The 17,908-nt window shown below is 43.5% G+C and overlaps 4 protein-coding genes across 7 annotated transcripts; 2 read left to right on the top strand and 2 right to left on the bottom strand.

Moving 5' to 3' along the window:
* Nucleotides 1-1,770: 1,770 nt before the first annotated feature.
* LOC132259155 (protein phosphatase inhibitor 2) lies at nt 1,771-4,230 on the bottom strand. Its single transcript, XM_059756706.1, has 3 exons — nt 3,849-4,230; nt 3,521-3,777; nt 1,771-2,846 (listed from the first exon to the last, which is right to left on the bottom strand). Exons 1-3 carry the CDS (start codon nt 3,944-3,946, stop codon nt 2,635-2,637), a joined length of 567 nt encoding a protein of 188 aa, XP_059612689.1. The 5' UTR covers nt 3,947-4,230; the 3' UTR covers nt 1,771-2,634.
* Nucleotides 3,945-7,446, top strand: LOC132259151 (kinesin-like protein KIF23). The gene is made up of 5 exons (XM_059756703.1): nt 3,945-4,072; nt 4,620-5,186; nt 5,254-5,409; nt 5,469-7,092; nt 7,164-7,446. The coding sequence occupies exons 1-5, from the start codon at nt 3,945-3,947 to the stop codon at nt 7,365-7,367; spliced, it is 2,679 nt and encodes an 892-aa protein (XP_059612686.1). The 3' UTR covers nt 7,368-7,446.
* A 294-nt stretch (nt 7,447-7,740) lies between these two features.
* Nucleotides 7,741-12,205, top strand: LOC132261045 (E3 ubiquitin-protein ligase NRDP1). The gene is made up of 5 exons (XM_059759557.1): nt 7,741-8,118; nt 8,351-8,493; nt 9,013-9,457; nt 10,326-10,491; nt 10,835-12,205. The coding sequence occupies exons 1-5, from the start codon at nt 8,029-8,031 to the stop codon at nt 10,936-10,938; spliced, it is 948 nt and encodes a 315-aa protein (XP_059615540.1). The 5' UTR covers nt 7,741-8,028; the 3' UTR covers nt 10,939-12,205.
* On the bottom strand, nt 11,185-17,369 carry LOC132261044 (uncharacterized). Of its 4 annotated transcripts, none has more exons than XR_009468401.1 (3): nt 16,191-17,369; nt 13,744-14,215; nt 11,185-13,508 (listed from the first exon to the last, which is right to left on the bottom strand). XR_009468401.1 is itself a non-coding variant. In XM_059759555.1 (2 exons), the coding sequence occupies exons 1-2, from the start codon at nt 17,206-17,208 to the stop codon at nt 13,947-13,949; spliced, it is 1,287 nt and encodes a 428-aa protein (XP_059615538.1). In that variant the 5' UTR covers nt 17,209-17,369; the 3' UTR covers nt 11,185-13,946. The 4 variants fall into 4 exon arrangements, 1 of the variants encoding a protein (XP_059615538.1); XR_009468402.1 differs by having other exon boundaries at nt 11,185-13,159; XR_009468403.1 differs by having other exon boundaries at nt 11,185-12,464.
* Between the last annotated feature and the right edge of the window lie 539 nt (nt 17,370-17,908).

Raw genomic sequence — 17,908 nt, 5'->3', positions numbered from 1 at the left:
CACAAACATCCAATTTGTGGGACTCCAATGTCCCCAGACATGCGAATTGGCAACGCCAATTCACCAATGGACGCCACTCTTTCCCAAATATTGACTCACATGCATCAGAGATGCTTTCCCATTCAATATGCGAATACTCAAATGAAATTCTCTCTATCATTTATTTGCTTCAACTAATCTCAGTAATTCACATTCATTGTAAAAACAAGGATGGTCTCTGTTCTGAAGACATCCTCGGGAGTTCTCTCACAACGTTGAAGTGTAGTTAAGTTATTCCCGACACTTTCCGATACGAATTAACACAATTTTAGGGGAAAAACAGGACTGATATGTAGTAATTGGTCCTTAGAATGTCAATTTTAACTATTTTCCCTTTAAAATTGATTTTAAAATAGGGAATTGCACACAATTCGTATCGATAAGTGGCAATAGGGGCAATAGCTTACCAGCATTTCAACATACGTAGTTGGATAAGCGCTTTAAGCTCGTATTGCAGTTTCGAAGTGCATGAAAATCTATTGATTGAAAACATCGAATGTTGTTATATGTTTGGAGCCATTTGGAGCACTTTAAATTCACGATAAGGCACTCGAAAGAAGCCTAAAAACTATTAAATTACAGAGGAATATAATTCACAAACTTTTTCAGAAGTTGAAAAGCAAATGAGCCTAAGGATGGTGATTAAACTATATATCAAAACACTTTAATGAGATTTGATTTGTATTCTTTCCGAAGCCAAAGCAAGAGCCAAATCCACTGATAACAGTCGAAGAAGAATATAAGATTTTATAATTACCAAATAATAAGGATTTATGGTGAAGTTAAGACACTTTAAACTGTTCAAGTCTCAATGGTAGCATCGAAAGCGTTGCGATTCATCTGTAAATGGTGTAAATGGCTTTCTCAAACGAAAATTAATACCAGGAATTGTGCGAGGAAATCTGTCGATAAATGATCCTGATTTGGGTCAATTTTGAGGTAATTAAAATTCTGCTGAATTATTTATTATACTTAATGAGTGTGTCACACAATGTGAGTTGGGCACTGAAAACTCAATTCCCGCATAACCTAATTAGTATCCAGTTACAGCTCTCGCAAAACAGAGTTTTTTATTATTATTTCCAGTGTTCCACAAAAAGAATTCCGAGAATTTATTTCACCAGAGATTGTTATTGAGCGAATTCCAGGTACAAAATGGGTTTTGAAAGAGTTCAGTGGAAAGTATTATTTAGAGACACACTTCCGAAGTGCCGGAAGTGATGTGCGCTTATTTGCCCCACGCTTGAGGATGTGCAGGAAGAAGCGAGGAGTGCTTCCTGAGGAGGAAATAATAGAGATATTAGTGCTCCGGCGGGAGGACGAGCAGGTGAACGTGATGAAAATGACAAAGGTGAGAATGCGGGGTGGGGCGGAGGGCACCTGTTGGAAGCTGCTTTGGGCATGTTTGGATGAGTAAATAAATTTGGTGCCTTGCTCGTGGCATCGCGCTTTTTCTCCACCAAAACAATACATCGCCATTTGAAAGCGCCCCATCTGGCCTTGAATACAAAGTGATCCAGGATCGGAATTCTGGTCACACACCCGGCGCGCCCGGAATAATTGTGCATTCCGCAGTGGAGGGTTTAAAGAGGAATTTGCATGGAAAATAATAGTGCGCAAAAAATGCGAATTTACCTCAAATTCATTTAAAAGTTTCACTACATTAACATGCAATTATTATTTAGTTGATCGAACGAACGTAATTAATTTAGTTCCGGCAAAGTCAATTAATTTGCTCTCGTCAAACTCTTTTAATTGGTTGATCCATTATTTACAGCAATCTCTTGTCACAAAAACAGTATTTTTTCTTCATTTTTTCTCCTTCTCTGGCGCCTCATCTCCACCTAATTTTAACAATAAAAATTACAAGCTTCACGCTAAATGTACCTCTAAAAGCATTTGATTAAAATGTTTCATTTTCTTTGTTCCAACAACAGTTATCTATTTGCTTAGTTATTCAGATTGCCATTTTTCTCCACTCACAGAGTCTCTTCAGTAATAATTGGTTCTTACAATATTACGCATTAATGTTCTCTAGCTTTTATCCAAAAAGGGTGGAGCGAGTGTAAAAAAATTCCTTGCATTCACAAAAATTGAGACAGGGAGGAAAAAAAACTTATCAGCTACATGTTAAAAATTCCATTATGCAAGCATGAGAAAAAATCATTTACAAAAATATGGTATTTACCATTCTATTATTCCTTCACCGAGGAATATTTGCATCCTGGCTCTTTACATTTTAAAAATGTATTATGGTATACATTTTGAGGGAAGAACTTCACACACTCTTGAGCGATAAGGTAAATAAAACCTGTGAACTTGCATTTTTAGTTGGTAAAATAAAATCTCTCAACACATCCTTTTTTCTTTTGATATTTCTGGCACGAAGAGAAATTGCTTCATACGCGAAACATCAAACTTACATTATAACTATTAGGTATATCAATTAGAATTTGGGAAAACATCTCCACTAAATATTCACTCCTTGCATTTAAATTAGTTTGATAAAAAATAAGTTAGAAATATAGTTGTTTGCCTACCAAATTGATTTCACCTCCACTTTTATTCTCGCTCTGGGCTAATCATGGTAAAAATCTAGGGAATTGTGGTGTCTCTCAAGGAAGCAGTTGATGTGGAGCCACCGGCCTCGGGATCGCTCTTATTGTCACCCTGCGGACTCTTCTTACTGCTCCCCTCCTCGTCATCCTCGTCGTCCTCCTCCTCCTCTATCAGCTTTCTGGCCAATTTCACAGCTTCGAACTCTTTGTAGTGAGCTTTTCGTCGTTTCTCAAACTCCAAGCGTTTCGCTGCGAAGAACAGACAATACTTAATTTCAGTTTATGGTACGATAGGTAATACAGATACGAAATTATTATCACTAAGAAGAGCGTTCACAGGTTTCATAGAATTCATAAGGTTTGTGTTGAGAAAGTTACTTGGATCCAAAGCTCTCACCAAAGTAACTGAACTTCATTTTAAGCATTAAAACTTTTAGAGCACACACTTTTAGAGATAAGAATTTGATGGAAAATTCTCCTACTGATTTCCCCCATTTCTGGCACGTTCAGAGATGCGCTAAGAGTGCCTTGAACAGCCCCTCTATTCGTCATACATTTTCCACGAGAGATTTTTATCCGATTTAATCACTAATTCACGTTCTATCCAATTATACTTGGTGTCCAACACAGAATCCACATTGTCTATATTTACCGAGACTTGTAATCATTCGCATCAATATTTAATTAGAGAGCAATAATAAAAGAGTGCCTTATTTGCCCCTCAATTTCCATTGGGCCAAAAATAGCTGTTAGAGACTGAAAATGTCTTTGAAATCCGTGGTGAGAAGCAATAAATTTTTCATTGCACTTGCATGCGATGTGAAAATAGCGCGCTTTTTTCGTCGACGAAGCCCAGAATCTCAATCGATTTTCCCTGTCCCACAAGAAGAGTATCGCATTTCAGGGTGGGCGTTGACATGCACCTTTTTGCTCCTCGGTTTCCGGCTCTGTGTCCTCGCCCGAGTCATCTTCGCTGGAGAAGGAGGACATCCTGGCGCTGGCGGCCACTTTCAGCTTCTCCGCCAGCACCTCTGCGTCCAGCTGGTCCAGACTGATGCTGGAGTCCATGTAGTTGTAGGGCGTCTTCGGCTCCTCAATCTTCATGTGACCATAGTCCTTGTCTGGCGGATGATAGGTCTGCAGGACGTTGAGCTCGTCGAACTTCGCACTCTTTCGATGCCTGCAAACAGGAGGAATGCATTACATTGCATCACCAGATCTGAAGGTGATTTATGGGAGTGATGATCTCACATTGCCGTGACGGAATGTTTATCGAAGCTGCTGGACGACTTCAGGATTCCCTTGCATGGCTTCTTCGGCTCCGACTCGCCGGATGAGTTGCACGACATGATTTCTCACTGCCTGGCAATCTTCCTGGTCAGCAAAATCAGTGGATTGATGCTGGGAAACCTGAATCACTGTTGGGACTGTAGAAATAGTCGCCGAACAGGATTATCACCTGGGATAGCGATGAAGTGAGGGCGCTGGCACAACCCACAGAGCACCCTCATTCGCGAGACAGGCCCAGGAATCTCACAAAACAACCCCCACTATATAAATTTTCACTGAAATTTTCCTGTCCGGATGTCACTTGTCCGGGACTCAAGCGACACTAGCGCCACAATGTACACCCAACTTTCGCAGATTCTCGGCAGAGGCGCTGCCATGCTGCGATGTCGCAGTCAACTTCACTGCTAAAAGCATTTTGAGAGTGAAACAGCTACGCTGATGAGTGGAAGTGTTTTTCAGCATTTTCCAGGAAAAGTCCAGTGATTTTCTCATATAAACTTGTGCACTTGTGAAATAAATACATCGTCAACATGTTGAGAACACCGTAAGTATTGACTATTGCGTGTGCAATTAGTTTTCCTCATGCATTCGCGAGCTTGGCGTTTTGACGTAATTTTCGGTTATGAATGTGAGAATGCTTTGGAAAAATCTCAGTTTTCCTGCGTGGAACAAAAGATTTTTCTTAATTTGCCCACAATAATTAACCCTTCTGACCATGATTTGCACTTGCAGTCGCCTGAAAACGCCGGCCAAGACGCCGAAGTCTGTGGTGAAGTCACGCCCAAACTCCGGAGACTCTAACGGCGCTCGAGATCCCGTAAATGTCTTCTGCCGCATCCGGCCGTTGCAGTGCGAGTCCGACATGAGTTGCCTGAAAGTCTCCTCGCCCACGACAGTCCTCCTGACGCCTCCGGAGATCGCCATCAACTACAGAGTGGGAACCCTGAAGGAGACGCAGCACACGTTCAAGCACGTCTTCGACGTGAGATCGCGCCAGCGAGAGGTCTTCAGTGTGGTGGCGCAGCCCCTCGTGGAGGGTCTCATCCGTGGCAAGAATGGCTTGTTGTTCACGTACGGCGTCACTGGCAGTGGCAAAACCTACACAATGACCGGCGACACACAGAACCAAGGCATCATGCCGAGATGCCTGGACGTTCTCTTCAGCACAATCAGCGATTATCAGACAAAGAAGTTTGTCTTCAAGCCAGATCGTCTGAACGGATTTGAGATCCTTTCCGAGGCGGACGCAATGTTCGAGCGCCAGGCGGAGTTGCATTCCAAGCTCACGAAGCTCAAGCGGTGAGTGGAACTATTGCGCGGTCTTAAATGAAGATATCAAATTGAGTGTTTTTTTCTGTCACTACAGTAAGGATTCGGATCCGGAAATCGCCTCGAAAGCATCAACGGACGCATTTCAACTCGGTGGAATCGACGAGGACAACATGTACGCTGTATTTATCACTTATGTGGAGGTTTATAACAACAGTGTTTACGATCTGCTGGAAGAAGGGAACATCCAGAAGTGAGTATTGATTGTGTTATTCTCTAGCGGAACTACATGAATCACTTGTTCTCGCGCAGAACCCTCCAGAGCAAGATCATCCGGGGCGACGCCACGAACAACATGTACGTCCACGGAGTGACTGAAGTGGAGGTGAAGTCCATGGAGGATGCCATCGAGGTGTTCCAGTTGGGACAGAAACGCAAGCGAATGGGTCACACAATCCTCAATGCGGAATCCAGTCGAAGTCACTCTGTCTTCACTGTGCGCCTCGTGCAGGCGCCCACGGATCGCGACGGGGAGTACGTGATGCAGGACAAGAGGACCATCACGGTGAGTCAGCTGTCGCTGGTAGATCTGGCGGGCAGCGAGCGCACGAATCGCACGAAGAACACGGGACAACGCTTGCGCGAGGCAGGTAACATCAACAACTCACTGATGACGCTGCGCACGTGCCTGGAGATTCTGCGGGAGAATCAATCGAGCGGATTGACGAAGAAGGTGCCCTATCGGGACTCGAAGCTCACGCACTTGTTCAAGAACTACTTCGACGGCGAGGGTCAGGTGAAGATGATCGTGTGCATCAATCCGCGGGCGGAGGATTACGATGAGACGGCTCAGGTGATGCGCTTCGCCGAGATGACGCAAGACGTGCAGATTGCGCGGCCGACGCCTCGAGCGGACATGGCGGGATTGACGCCGGGGCGACGCAAGGCGAATCAGCTGTTCAAGATAGCTGTGAACAAGCTGGAGTTGCACGAGGATGCAAACGCCTGGCCGGACATTGATCTGGGAATGGTGTACAGTTTGGGCCCGAATTTGCCGAATATTCAGCTCAATTCGCCGGATGCGGACAGTCTGGTGAATGATTTGGTTGTGATGCTGGAGCAGAGAATTTCCAAGAGGAATCTTCTTCGGTCTGACTTGACTGCAAGGCAGAATCACTTCAGGTCTCATCTTGTGCAGGCGGAGAAGCAGAATCTCATGCTGAAGACAGAGAGTGCTTCTGTGAGTGCTGTTCTGGTTCAGGAGCGCAACAAGATTCACGCTCTGGAGCACAAGATTGTGTCGTATGAGGGATCGATTGATGATCTGAATAGGAAAGTGCGTGATCGCGATGAGAGGATTCGCATGTTGGAGGAGAAGCTGAAGGACACGGCGAATCAATTGACACAGAAGGAGGTGGAGAAGGAGAAACAGCGCAAGAAGATCACAACGAAGTTCGCGCACGAGAAGCAGGAGATGACGAGGGAGTTGGAGCTGAAGTGGCGCGCCCAGAAGGATAGGTTGGCTAATGAGATGCGGCTGAGGGATGAAAAATTGCGCCTTGTCACGAACATCATCAACTCGGACAAGCTTCCGATGGTGCCTCAGCGGGAGACGGCGGAGAATGCCACGCCGTCGTCGACGGTGAGCAGCAGCTCCGGTGCCGCCACTTTGGGCCACACGCCGCGGACGCCCAGGGGCGTGGTAGTGGCCAACGTGAGGCATCGCCGCTCCCGGTCGGCCGGAGACAAGTGGCTGGCCCACACGTCGGCCACACCAGTGCCGTTGGGGACAATTCTGCAGCCCTATTTGCCGAACAGGAAGACCACGACGAAGCTGACGGAGATGAAGGACGTCACCAAGTCCAACACGTCCAAGTATTGCCTCATCTCGCAGGGCGCGGACACAGATGGCGAGCTGGAGACGCGTCTGTTCAAGGTGCGTCCATCGGAGGTTATTTATCGGCTTGCCTCCGGATTTCATGTGCTTCCTTTTGACCTATTTTGCAGGGTGACATCATTCCCACAATGTCGGGCGGGGCGCAGATCGTGCTGAACGACGTGGAGTGTCTGAAGCAATCGTCGCCGGTGACGTCGCCAGCCAGGAAGCGCTCCAGCGCCGAGGCGCGAGATCCGCTGTCGCCGCAAGAAGTGAAAGCCAGGTGCAGCACCGGCATTGAGGGCCACAGCAGCCACAAGAAGCCGCGAATCTAAACAATCCAGCAAGTATTGCTCTGATATTTGAGGTATTTTTTTTATAGCTGAAAACTAAATTCTTGTCCAGTTGAAGTACAGCCTGAGAATGAAGGTATTTTGAATAAATGATTGTAAAACATGTATTTAAGCATTTCGTCATTTTTCAAACTCTGTTTTTAGAGGATTTGTTATTCGCATGATTTGTAAAATATTCACAGCTTTTTATACTTTGTAAAATCAAATTTAAATTCCTCGTGAATTTCATTGTTATAAATATGATAATGCTTGAATTCTAAATTTTCGCACAACTGAGAACAGATTTTGGCCTTCTCTTCACTTTCACACGGTGGCGCTGCCGTCGTAGCACAGTCTGTTGTTATACTGTTGTCATCTCGAAAGGTGCAAAAATCCACTTTCAATCGTCAATTTTATTCGCTTTTTGCAGTAAAAGTGGATCAAATCCTGCACAGAGACCACCGCAGGGACACTCCTGGTGAGGTGCTGTGCGTGATTCCTATGCAGGACCGCTTGTTGTGCGGCCTCGCGCGTCGTTAACTTGTGTGCAATTGCAATGGTGAAAACAAGAAAGGTTAGCTTCTCACAATTCCGGAAGTGAAGCAACTCTTTCTTGCTCTTGTTTCTCCATTTCTCCGCAACTTCGCGACAAAGGACAGGTGAAATGGGCTTCGACTTGACCCGCTTCCAGGGTGAAGTGGACGAGGAGCTCATCTGTCCGATATGTTCTGGTGTTCTCGAGGAGCCTTTGCAGGTAACAAGCGAACTCTTCCACTTCCAAAGACGCTCTCTGTGAGGTCTAATCACAGAGAAGTGCTTAGAATGTGGCGAAAGAGGCTCTCCTTGTTGTCCTGAAGACGCCGAAGTGTTGCTCTCTGTGCAGAGTGGGCAGAAGGAAGGACAGCAAGTGGAGACTCTCTGGCATTTGAGCAGTGAAAAGTGGGTCAGGAAGTAATGCGCGCGTATGTTTTGATTCTCTTCGCCAGGCCGGAGTCTGCGAGCACGCCTTCTGCAGAGCCTGCATCACGGAGTGGCTCTCCAGACAACCCACCTGCCCTGTGGATCGAAATGCAATCACAACAGCGAATTTACGCTCCGTGCCACGCATCCTTAGAAATCTCCTGTCCAGGTAAACCGCCAACACTGCCTTGCAGCGGTGTTGAGACATCTTGGCATCCGAGAATAAACTAGTTTTGTCCAGCTTGCTGCGCCAATCGATTGGCTTAACTGATTCGGAGGATGCCAAATATCACAACAAAGAGTGTTTTAAGCTCTGTGACACTGAAATTGTCTGGAATTTGATTTGGAGACTCAGAGCTCAAATAATTCTCAATGTTTATTTTGCTTGAAAGTCAGCCGAAAATGTCTGTGAGAAACCTTTAATAACATAATTACCAATTCAAAAATTGGGTAAAAGCGCTATTTCAGTGTCAGTAATAAACTGGGCAATAAACTAACTTGTTTGAAACACTTGAAAGCACTTGCGAGCGCCTTTAAGCAGTTCAATAGGAGTATAATAGTATGCAAATGCCCATTGAACCGCTTTCGCAATTAAACTTGCGCAATTTCTGCTTAATTGTGTGCAATTTTTATGTAATGAATGCCGTTGCGCAACAGCGTCAACTACAAAATCTTCCTCCCGTTGCAGGCTGTGCATCGCCTGCGACAACGCCGTCTACGGATGCACGCTGGTGCTGAAGCTGGACAGCCTGGCGGTGCACCTGGGCGAGTGCGAGTACAACCCCAAGAGGCCGCTGCCGTGCGAGAAGGGCTGCGGCTTCGTCATTCCCAAGGATGAGTACAAGGATCACAACTGCGTGCGCGAGCTGCGGTCGCTGATTCACACGCAGCAGCAGAAGCTCGGCGAACTGAAGGTGGAGATCGGCGATCAGAATCTCACGATAAACGAACTGAAGCGGGAGCTGCAGCTGTTCAAGGACTTCATGAGGGCGATGCGAGTGTCGAATCCCGTCGTGCGCTCCATCGCCGACCAAATGGAGCGCGACGAGGTGGTCAGATGGAGCAACACGCTGGCCAGAGCCAGAGTCACCCGCTGGGGTGGAATGATCTCAACGCCCGATGAAGCACTTCAGGTGAGTCAGTGTTAATTCTGTACGAAACATTCTCCCATTTCGTACATTTCATATGCAAATCTGCTACTGGAAATCTTCAAATTGACTGCTTTTAAGTTATGAGTAAACGTAAAAGTGGTGTGACGACAAATGAAATGGCAGCAAAAGGATCTTAAAAGTGTTCTTAATGGATTTTTTTCTTCGCTTTACATATAAGAAAAACAATTCTATCGCATGTTTAAGAAAAATTCATTCAAAGCCATCAGTAGTAAAGGAAGAATTCCAATTTTTTGATAGATGTTTTTGCAATCTCTTCACAATTTTTAGAAAAGTCAAACTAAAAAGGACTGTTCTTGTCTAAGGATCACTATAGATCCGTGATCTTTTCTTTCTGCTCTAAAATACAAAGATTCTAAATTAATGTGATTGTAAAAATTATTATCAGTTCAAGATCGTGCTTAACCTTGAGAAAGATAAATTGGATGTATTGTGAATAATGAAAATTAGCATTTTGCAGAAATTACAACAATGCGAGATAGTTGGAAATTTCATTTGACGTCATCAATCAAATTTAAACAATTGGAAAAATGTTTTCAAAGACTACAAGTTCAATTTTGTTACTACTAAAGATTGCTTAAAATTTCATTTCTTATCATTGGAATGTAATTCAAATTGCATGTTCCGAAATAAAAGGCCGCTTTACGGCCGGAACGAATGAAAACATAGATAAGAAACGTGAATGGTTTTCATGCTTCACTATTATTCGCGCAGATCTGTACGATTTCCTGCAAATGCAGAGCGCAAGAATATAAATTTTTTCCTCTCTCTTTGCTAAATGTTTAGCCTGACAAATAATTAAGCATTTTCCGTTCATTTCCTCTCCTTACAGCTCATGATAAAGCGGGCTCTGTCGGAGTCCGGATGTCCTCCGCACATAATCGATGATCTCATGGAGAATTGCCACGAACGACGATGGCCACGGGGCTTGAGCTCCCTCGAGACGCGACAGAACAATCGTCGAATCTACGACAATTACGTCTGTCGAAGAATTCCAGGTTTGTCCGCATATTCTTTCCATCTCTGTTGCGCGCACGCTAATCAACGGACGAAGGTGTGGGTGAGACAGAAGGCACAGAAGGTTTTTTTTGCCTCCCACCCACATTGATTTTTTCTTCGGCCCGCTTTTTTCCGCTCTTCGCTCCCTTCTTTCACTCTCTCTCTCTCTCTTGTCTGCACTGGCGGCGGAGCTCCATATATTTTCAATATATGCCGCGGCACTTTATCAATGGCTGGCGAGTCTCATGAGGCCCACAATTGACACAGAAAATGCGATAAGGCGCGCGCTTGGCAATTAATATATTTTTGTGTATCTCTTTTTTTCTCTCTTTTCGGACGCAGGAAAGCAAGCGGTTCTTGTTTTAAGTTGTGATAACGCACACATGGCCGAAGACGTGATGGTGGAGCCCGGACTTGTGATGATTTTCGCACATGGCATTGAGTGAAGGGGGAGAAGGAGTGGACACGCACGCGAGAGGAGTGGTTTTTTTCTGCCAAGTGACAAAAGGAAAATACGCAGCAAAGGAGGGAATAATCTCTCGCAGCGACCGAGAGAGGAGCGAGATACTATTTGACCCACAAAAAGCGCCACAAAACAGACATTTTGTTCTTTTGCCGTGCTCTCGAGAGGCTCTCTTTTGCTGGGCGCGAAAGAATTTATAGTAATTTGTAAAAGAAATGCTGTCTTCTCATTATTTTTGTGTAAAATCCATTGAAATGCATTCCTTTATTTTTCTTTCATAATTATATAATATATAATAATAGTATTTCTTCACATTTAATCTATAGGCTTATTTTTTAATTATGCTAATTTCAGTTTTTTTTATTCCATTTTTCATTTATTTTTGTATGTCAATATAATTTTTCTTTTCTCGCATTCTTCATCATTTGTCTCTGTCAAATGTAATCATAGGTGAAAAAAAACGTACAACAGAAAGGCAAACAAATACTTTTGATTTAATTTTTTTTTACTTTTACTTTAAAAACGTCGCGGGGCGCATCAATAGACGAAACAAGTGTATAAATTTTTGATTTTGATTCTCTCTAAGAATAAGAAGGTATTAATAAGGGAAAAACAAGTCGCCAAAATTGAGGAAAGAAGTAATCAAAAAATGCAACAAGAATTATGTTTGTGATTTAACGTTTAAGTTCTTTCGCTAATAAATTTAATAATGAATAATTCTCTCTCCCTTCCGCATCTTTTTTTCTTTTCATTTAATATTAAAATGTAATAACTAGAGATAATAGTGGTATTATTTTTCTTTCTTCATTCTCTTTAAAAGGTATTATAGAAGCTAAGAAGATAATAACGCAATTGAATTATTAAAAAAAATTGTAGTTTGAGGCTTTTAGTTAAAAAAAAAACAAAAAAGAAGAACAAAGAGAAACGTCAAATTATTATTTTTCATTATTATAATATTTCATTGTGAGATATAAAAAAGGAAAACACAATAAAATTGTAATAATCCAGATTACAAAGTGAAAAATTTAAGTGACAATTATTGCACACATGACACAATTACTGTTTTTTAAGGAATTTCTCACTAATTTCTTGTTTTCTTCTCAATTTCTCTCTTTCGCTCTTTCTCTCTCTCTCTCTTTCTATACATGATAATAATTTTCTCTTTTAGAACGAGATTCTCGTATTTTTCCTAACTGTTTTCTCCCTTTTCACGTCCCATAAGATTTTTCATAGGTCTCTAAATTTTAGTTTTTTAAAAAAAATTGCAAAATATGTGTCTTAAGACATAAAAAGAACCGTCAACTGATTGATTTAATTTTTCTAAATCATCATGTATAAACTTTTTCTTTAGAAAATATATATTTCTTCATTATTTTTAATGGGGATGTTTTTTGTCATTCACTCTCTCCCCAAATTTTATATCATATTCCAAAAAAAATATAGGGAAAAAATCATGTAAAAGAAAGTGTTTTTCTTTTGCTCTCTTTCTCTTGTGTTGGTAAGTTTAATCTAGAAGACAAAAAAACTTAATAAAATGCCTCGCCAATGAATTCTTTTTACGTGCTATAAAAATGTAATAATGAATATTTATTTTGTTAAGTGACATTTATACGTAAAAACCTCATGTTTTTTACTTTTTACTCTCTTTTTCTCTCTCTCTCTCTCCTCTACCTCAATATTCATCATTTTCTCTTTCTCTAGAATTAGTTTTTCATTAATCATTAAATTTGTGTGTGTGTTTTTTTAGGAAGTGTGTTTTTCGTGTTTGGTGTTTACTTTCTTCTTGAAAAGGAGTTTGAATTTATATATTAAAAATTGCGGTGTGTCTTTCTATACCTTGTGTGAATAATATTGTGTAAATTTCCAGTGTGATTTTTTATTATTCTTTTATCTCCAAATAAACGGATTTTTGGTAAGTGAGACTAACCATTATCTAATTACTTCACAGACTTCTCACAAACTATTTTCACGATTTCCTGCTATCCTGTACAATTGTTTTATTAGAATCTCCATTCGATAAAAATCTTCTTCTCGAGAAGATGTGAAAAGACATCGTCAAGAAGCCTATGGAGTAATTAGAAAAATGGACTAACGATACAAATTATACAAAAAAAAAATTGGGAGGAAAAACTCTGTTGAATTGTCTCAGTTTCTTTGTTCAGCTGCATTTATCTTTGTTGTAAGTTGTAATGAGGGAAAATCGCCTGTAGAAAATATTATACACAGAACGTCTCAGACTGAGTGTGGCCAAGAAATGCTCATCTTCCTCACAATTGAAAACATATAAAATCTACTAGACCACTACATGAAAATCATATTTCGCCAGAAAAGTAACAATCACAGTCCTTATTTAACTTCTTTGTATGGATCTTAAGTAGTTTTTCTAAGCGAAAAATAACCTCGTTATGTTAAAACATGGCCATTTCATTATCCTTTAGGCCTCACGTCGCAACTCAATCGCTCGTCCCATTATTTTATTGGCAACACACACACACTCAAAAGCAATCTGAGACAGTCCTGTGTGAGAACCTTGGATGTGTCCTACTATTTTGCCTGTAAAAATTCTCCATTTATAACATTGTTCAAAAAATCTCCTTAGGAATTATATTTTGATTTAAAACGACGAAAAGATACCGCAAAACGCGATCCCTTCGCGCGATCACTGTGTCGCCGAAGGAGCGCAGAAAATCAGTCTGTCTTCGGGATGGTTAAGAGTGTCACTCCTCTTGTCTCCACCTCACACTGGAGGTGCACACATCTGACTACAAAGTATCTAAATGTTACTTACAGTTGTTTCTTTCTTTTGAAATTTGTACCGTCTTCCGCTCCCTTGGTGGCAAAATGCTAAGGTGTCCCGGTGAAAGTTCTGGAGGGCTGAGAGGAAAAGTCTCGTGCTGAAGGGATGAACTGGGGTGGTGTTTTCCTTTTGATTGTGGCCACTGCTCGCCACCGCGTCTGTTGACTGGTCGCGCGAGCGCCAGAAGACACACACTAGAGGTGATTAAAAGTGTTGACATCACTGTGTTCGGCCGGAACCTGATGTGGAAGTGGGTCATGTGACATTTTGAGATAGTCCACTGGCTCCGGATAAGCTCTCATGCTGGGCATCTGGTGATGCATGTGGCCACCCATCGGATTCATGCCGGGGTGTTGCTGCACATATTGAGGAAGTTGATGGTGATTGTGAATCTGTGGTACGCTCTCCATCGGGTCCAGTGGCCGCAAGTTGCCATATCCATTGGCCGGATATGGATATCCAGCTGGTGAGCCGAGAAAGAGAAAGCATACAGCGTCAGTCAAGGGCAAGAGAGCAACGTATTTCATGTCAGAGTGACCAAATATTCCACTTGAGTGGCCTCCCTTCGGCTCTACACACATTTCTTCTCACGAACGCAAGAACCACACACATGCTGCTGCCCTCCTTTGCGCTCTCGCTCTCTCTGTTCTCTGCTCTCCCGAAAAGAAAAACCCTCTTCCGAGAACACGGGCAATCCACCTAGGACATTCCGTCAGCTAGGCCGCAAGAAACAACAATTATACCCACACTTGCAAGTGAGATTGTGGAGATTTTGCATGCTGATTGAGGTCAGAGAAACTTACGCACGGAAACTGTAGCATTTCTCCCATAAAATTTGAATACATCCACAAAGAGAGGTATAAAGAATATTGAACAAATATTTGGATATGCACACTTTAGGAGACACTCTCTGCCCTACGAAGCACCCCGAACACCTCGTCTCAATTACAATGATTAATCTCTTCAACAGCAATTTACTCTTGTATCCAATATGTTTCTGAATAATATTATCGTGTAAGAGCTACCTTATAATTTATTAAATTAAAATAATTCACCCAGAAACCGAAGATCATGCAACATTTTCATCAGCACTCCACTATACAGATAACAACGGCCCGATAACCATTCTAACTCCTGTTCCACATCTTCCCATTCTCCTTCCCGCGCAATTATACAAAGGAACCATCACAGGATGTTCACCATTCCCCAATTGATAAAACAAGTACTCATTTTCCCCCAAAAGCAGAAGAAAAAACATCCACAAAATAGAACATCTATATCATCCCATTATTATTATACATATTCTATACAGTGTCGTGTCAAAAGCACTGACGCACACATCACCAGAGCTGCGCTGAAAGTTCAACTTTCAGCTTCACTGATCAAGAGAAACTAAAAACTGTTTTAGAAAATCATTCGTTCCAGATGATTCTGCCGATATTTCAGAAGCATATTGAAACTACATTTGCGCGTCCACACACAAATCACCGCATGTGAAGCCATGTGAAATGCGACACTGGAGCAAATTTTGGCAAATCACACATCATTTCTTCCTTCCCTTCTTCTGAACACAAAAAATACCGCCTCAGTGGTAGAAAGTAGGGAATTCTGGGAATTATTCAAGGTACACACCAAATATACCACTGACTAGTCAAAGTGAAGGTTCTGCTCTACATTGCCTATTTTGCATGCTAATTCAACTGGCTTTCAGACAACTTGTGGAAGAAATACACTCAAGTGCAAAAGTGTCCCTCTAACGAGACAATCGAAATCCCTCTAGCCACAGTTGGGTGAAAAACTTTCATTTAGGCTACAAGATTTGCTCGGTTACTTCTGACAGGAAAATTCAGAAATTACTGTACATTTCAGATTACGATTCGTAGCGCCTGTGTGAGAATCGTCTCAATAGCTTCTAAAATATCTAACAAATGAAGTTAATATTAAAACACCTTAATAGCTTTAATCGTTCTCAAGATTTGACTATGATTGTCATGCAAACTTAATATTTGTTCCAAATAGACAATTGAAACTGCATTCAGGAAATTGTCGAGACACTTTTGAGCGACACTGTACTTCCTGTTGGGAATTTTGACCACTTCTAACCCACAATGTATCTCAAGTCCCCCCCAAAAGACATGCCTGATCTGTGGTGGAAATCCTAGCGTTTTCGCGGGAAAAGAATTTGCAAGCCGGAATAATACATTTCCCAATTTTAGAAATTACTGCTTACACCACGCAACAGTTGTGCATGTATGAGAAAATTGAGGGAATAATGATATAATGATTTTATGATTTTCCATTGCCCAACGCCGCGCGATATTGTCTGCCGCCTGACTTTGTCCGCGCGCCGCGAAGTGGGTCAGGAGGTCCTGGTCACTCTGACGGATGGCAATGGCAAAGAAGTGGCGAGAAAGGCTTGACAACGAACTCATGCTCACCGCTTGTGCTGTATTTGGGTTCCGTGGCTGTGTAGTCGAGGTATCCCGTGACGGGGATGGCACTTGGGGCCGGCGGCTCTGGCGCGAAGTCCAAGTAGCCCATCCCGATGGGGCTGCCGTTGTGGCGAAAGGCGCCGTCGTGGCGCACGTCGGGATGCGGCGGCGGCTCCAAGTGCGCCTGCTGCTCCATGCCCATCGCCATGGGCTTCTCTTCCACGTGGCACGGATCCAACACCGTGATGAAGCAGCCGTTCTGCTCGATGATCCTGTTGCCCTTGCGCACGTCCTCCGCCACCTCCGTCGAGGACTCCGACGTCTCCGTCAGCGCCGTGTCTGTGCGCTCGGCCTCGTGTCCGGCCTGACCTTCGGCGCGCGACAGACTGGGCTTGACCCGCTTGTAGAGAGCACTGTAGGAGATCTTGTAGTGCTCGGACGCCTGGTTGATGGACATGTGGCCCGAGCGGATGGCCTCGAGCGCCTCCTTGAGGTCCTTGGGCGACCACTGGGCCGGGCTGGTGCGCGACAGCTCCAGCCCCTCCCGCTTGCAACGCCCGTACAGCGTCCCGGACGGTATTTTGAACTTGGTGCTGGCCATGTGCACCGACATGTGCCCATTCCGGATTGCGTCCATCGCCGTGGCCAGCGTGTCCTGCGTCCAGGACGTAGCGGACGTGTTAAAGGGCGGCGAGAGCTGGATCTTCTCGCGCTTCGCGATCTTGTACAGCGTCGACGGCGGAATGCCAAACACCTTGGACGCCTTGTTCACCGATATCTCCCCGTTCTTCAGCAGCACCACCGCCTCCGCCAGCCCGTCCTTGCTCGACGTCTTCGTCTTGACGCCGTTCTTGGGCACCGGGATGCCCAGTCGCGTGGCCCGTTGCCACAGTGTCGAGGCAGGAATGCCAAATTGGACGCTCGCTTTCACAAGATTCATCTGGTCGTTTCGCATCGCATCCAAAGCCGCATCCATGTCCTGCTCTGTCCACACTTTCTTCGCGCTCTCCTCACTGTTCTCCATCCTGGCGGCACCCCTTTGTCATTGGCAGGCCTCACCGCACAATCCTATCGTGCCCGCAATTCACTTTGCCCCGTATTTGTTTATTTTAGGCGAATGAAAAAATTTCACCGACCCGAACTTTTTTCACGAAAACTGTCAAATTCCCCAACCTTTTCAGCCGCACTGCCTTACCGACACTCGCCCTGCTTCGCACATGCGCCGCCACGGCGCTGCGCCACGCCAAGGAGTGTTCTCAAAAACCATGCCGCTCGCCGATTTTCAAACTCCGCATCCTGCCGCCAACTGGTCACGTCCTTGCAGTGCCGCGCAGAGAATGGTGAAACAGGTTAAATTGATCCAGTTCCTAGGCTTTTACTCAATGATTTTCAGACTATCCCGAAAATATACTCAAATTCATGAACTGCACTTAATAATTGGCCTACAATTCATTGTAATTTCTTCTCAAACGACAAGATTAAAAAAGTAAAGTAAACCAAAGCAGCATTTTCTGCTATATCTGAAAAAGGTAAATTTGAATATCCGACGGATCTTGTATAAAATTGATAGAAATACTTAGTCTGATAATATTTGCTTAATACAAGCTTTAGAGAAAAAAAGTAATGATCTTTGAAAAAATGTGCCAATAACTTCAGAGCATTTCCAGATAGGCAAACGTACAAAGAACAACTGTGGAAAAATAAAAGAGAAGCTCAATGACCCT

This window comes from Phlebotomus argentipes, unplaced genomic scaffold (assembly GCF_947086385.1).
Source record: "Phlebotomus argentipes unplaced genomic scaffold, Phlebotomus argentipes genome assembly scaffold_18, whole genome shotgun sequence".
NCBI classification, from domain to species: domain Eukaryota; kingdom Metazoa; phylum Arthropoda; class Insecta; order Diptera; family Psychodidae; genus Phlebotomus; species Phlebotomus argentipes.
Note: the sequence above shows the minus strand (reverse complement) of the source record. Positions and strands in the feature narration are given on the sequence as shown.

Coding starts and splice junctions, on each gene's coding strand:
- LOC132259151 (XM_059756703.1), top strand. CDS start 3,945: ATGATTTCTCACTGCCTGGCAATCTTCCTGGTCAGCAAAATCAGTGGA. Junction 5,410..5,468: donor GAAGAAGGGAACATCCAGAA/GTGAGTATTGAT, acceptor GTTCTCGCGCAG/AACCCTCCAGAGCAAGATCA. Junction 7,093..7,163: donor TGGAGACGCGTCTGTTCAAG/GTGCGTCCATCG, acceptor CCTATTTTGCAG/GGTGACATCATTCCCACAAT.
- LOC132259155 (XM_059756706.1), bottom strand. CDS start 3,946: ATGTCGTGCAACTCATCCGGCGAGTCGGAGCCGAAGAAGCCATGCAAG. Junction 3,778..3,848: donor AAACATTCCGTCACGGCAAT/GTGAGATCATCA, acceptor TCCTGTTTGCAG/GCATCGAAAGAGTGCGAAGT. Junction 2,847..3,520: donor GGAAACCGAGGAGCAAAAAG/GTGCATGTCAAC, acceptor TGTTCTTCGCAG/CGAAACGCTTGGAGTTTGAG.
- LOC132261045 (XM_059759557.1), top strand. CDS start 8,029: ATGGGCTTCGACTTGACCCGCTTCCAGGGTGAAGTGGACGAGGAGCTC. Junction 8,119..8,350: donor TTCTCGAGGAGCCTTTGCAG/GTAACAAGCGAA, acceptor TCTCTTCGCCAG/GCCGGAGTCTGCGAGCACGC. Junction 10,492..10,834: donor CGTCTGTCGAAGAATTCCAG/GTTTGTCCGCAT, acceptor TTTCGGACGCAG/GAAAGCAAGCGGTTCTTGTT.
- LOC132261044 (XM_059759555.1), bottom strand. CDS start 17,208: ATGGAGAACAGTGAGGAGAGCGCGAAGAAAGTGTGGACAGAGCAGGAC. Junction 14,216..16,190: donor ACCCAAATACAGCACAAGCG/GTGAGCATGAGT, acceptor TCGGCTCACCAG/CTGGATATCCATATCCGGCC.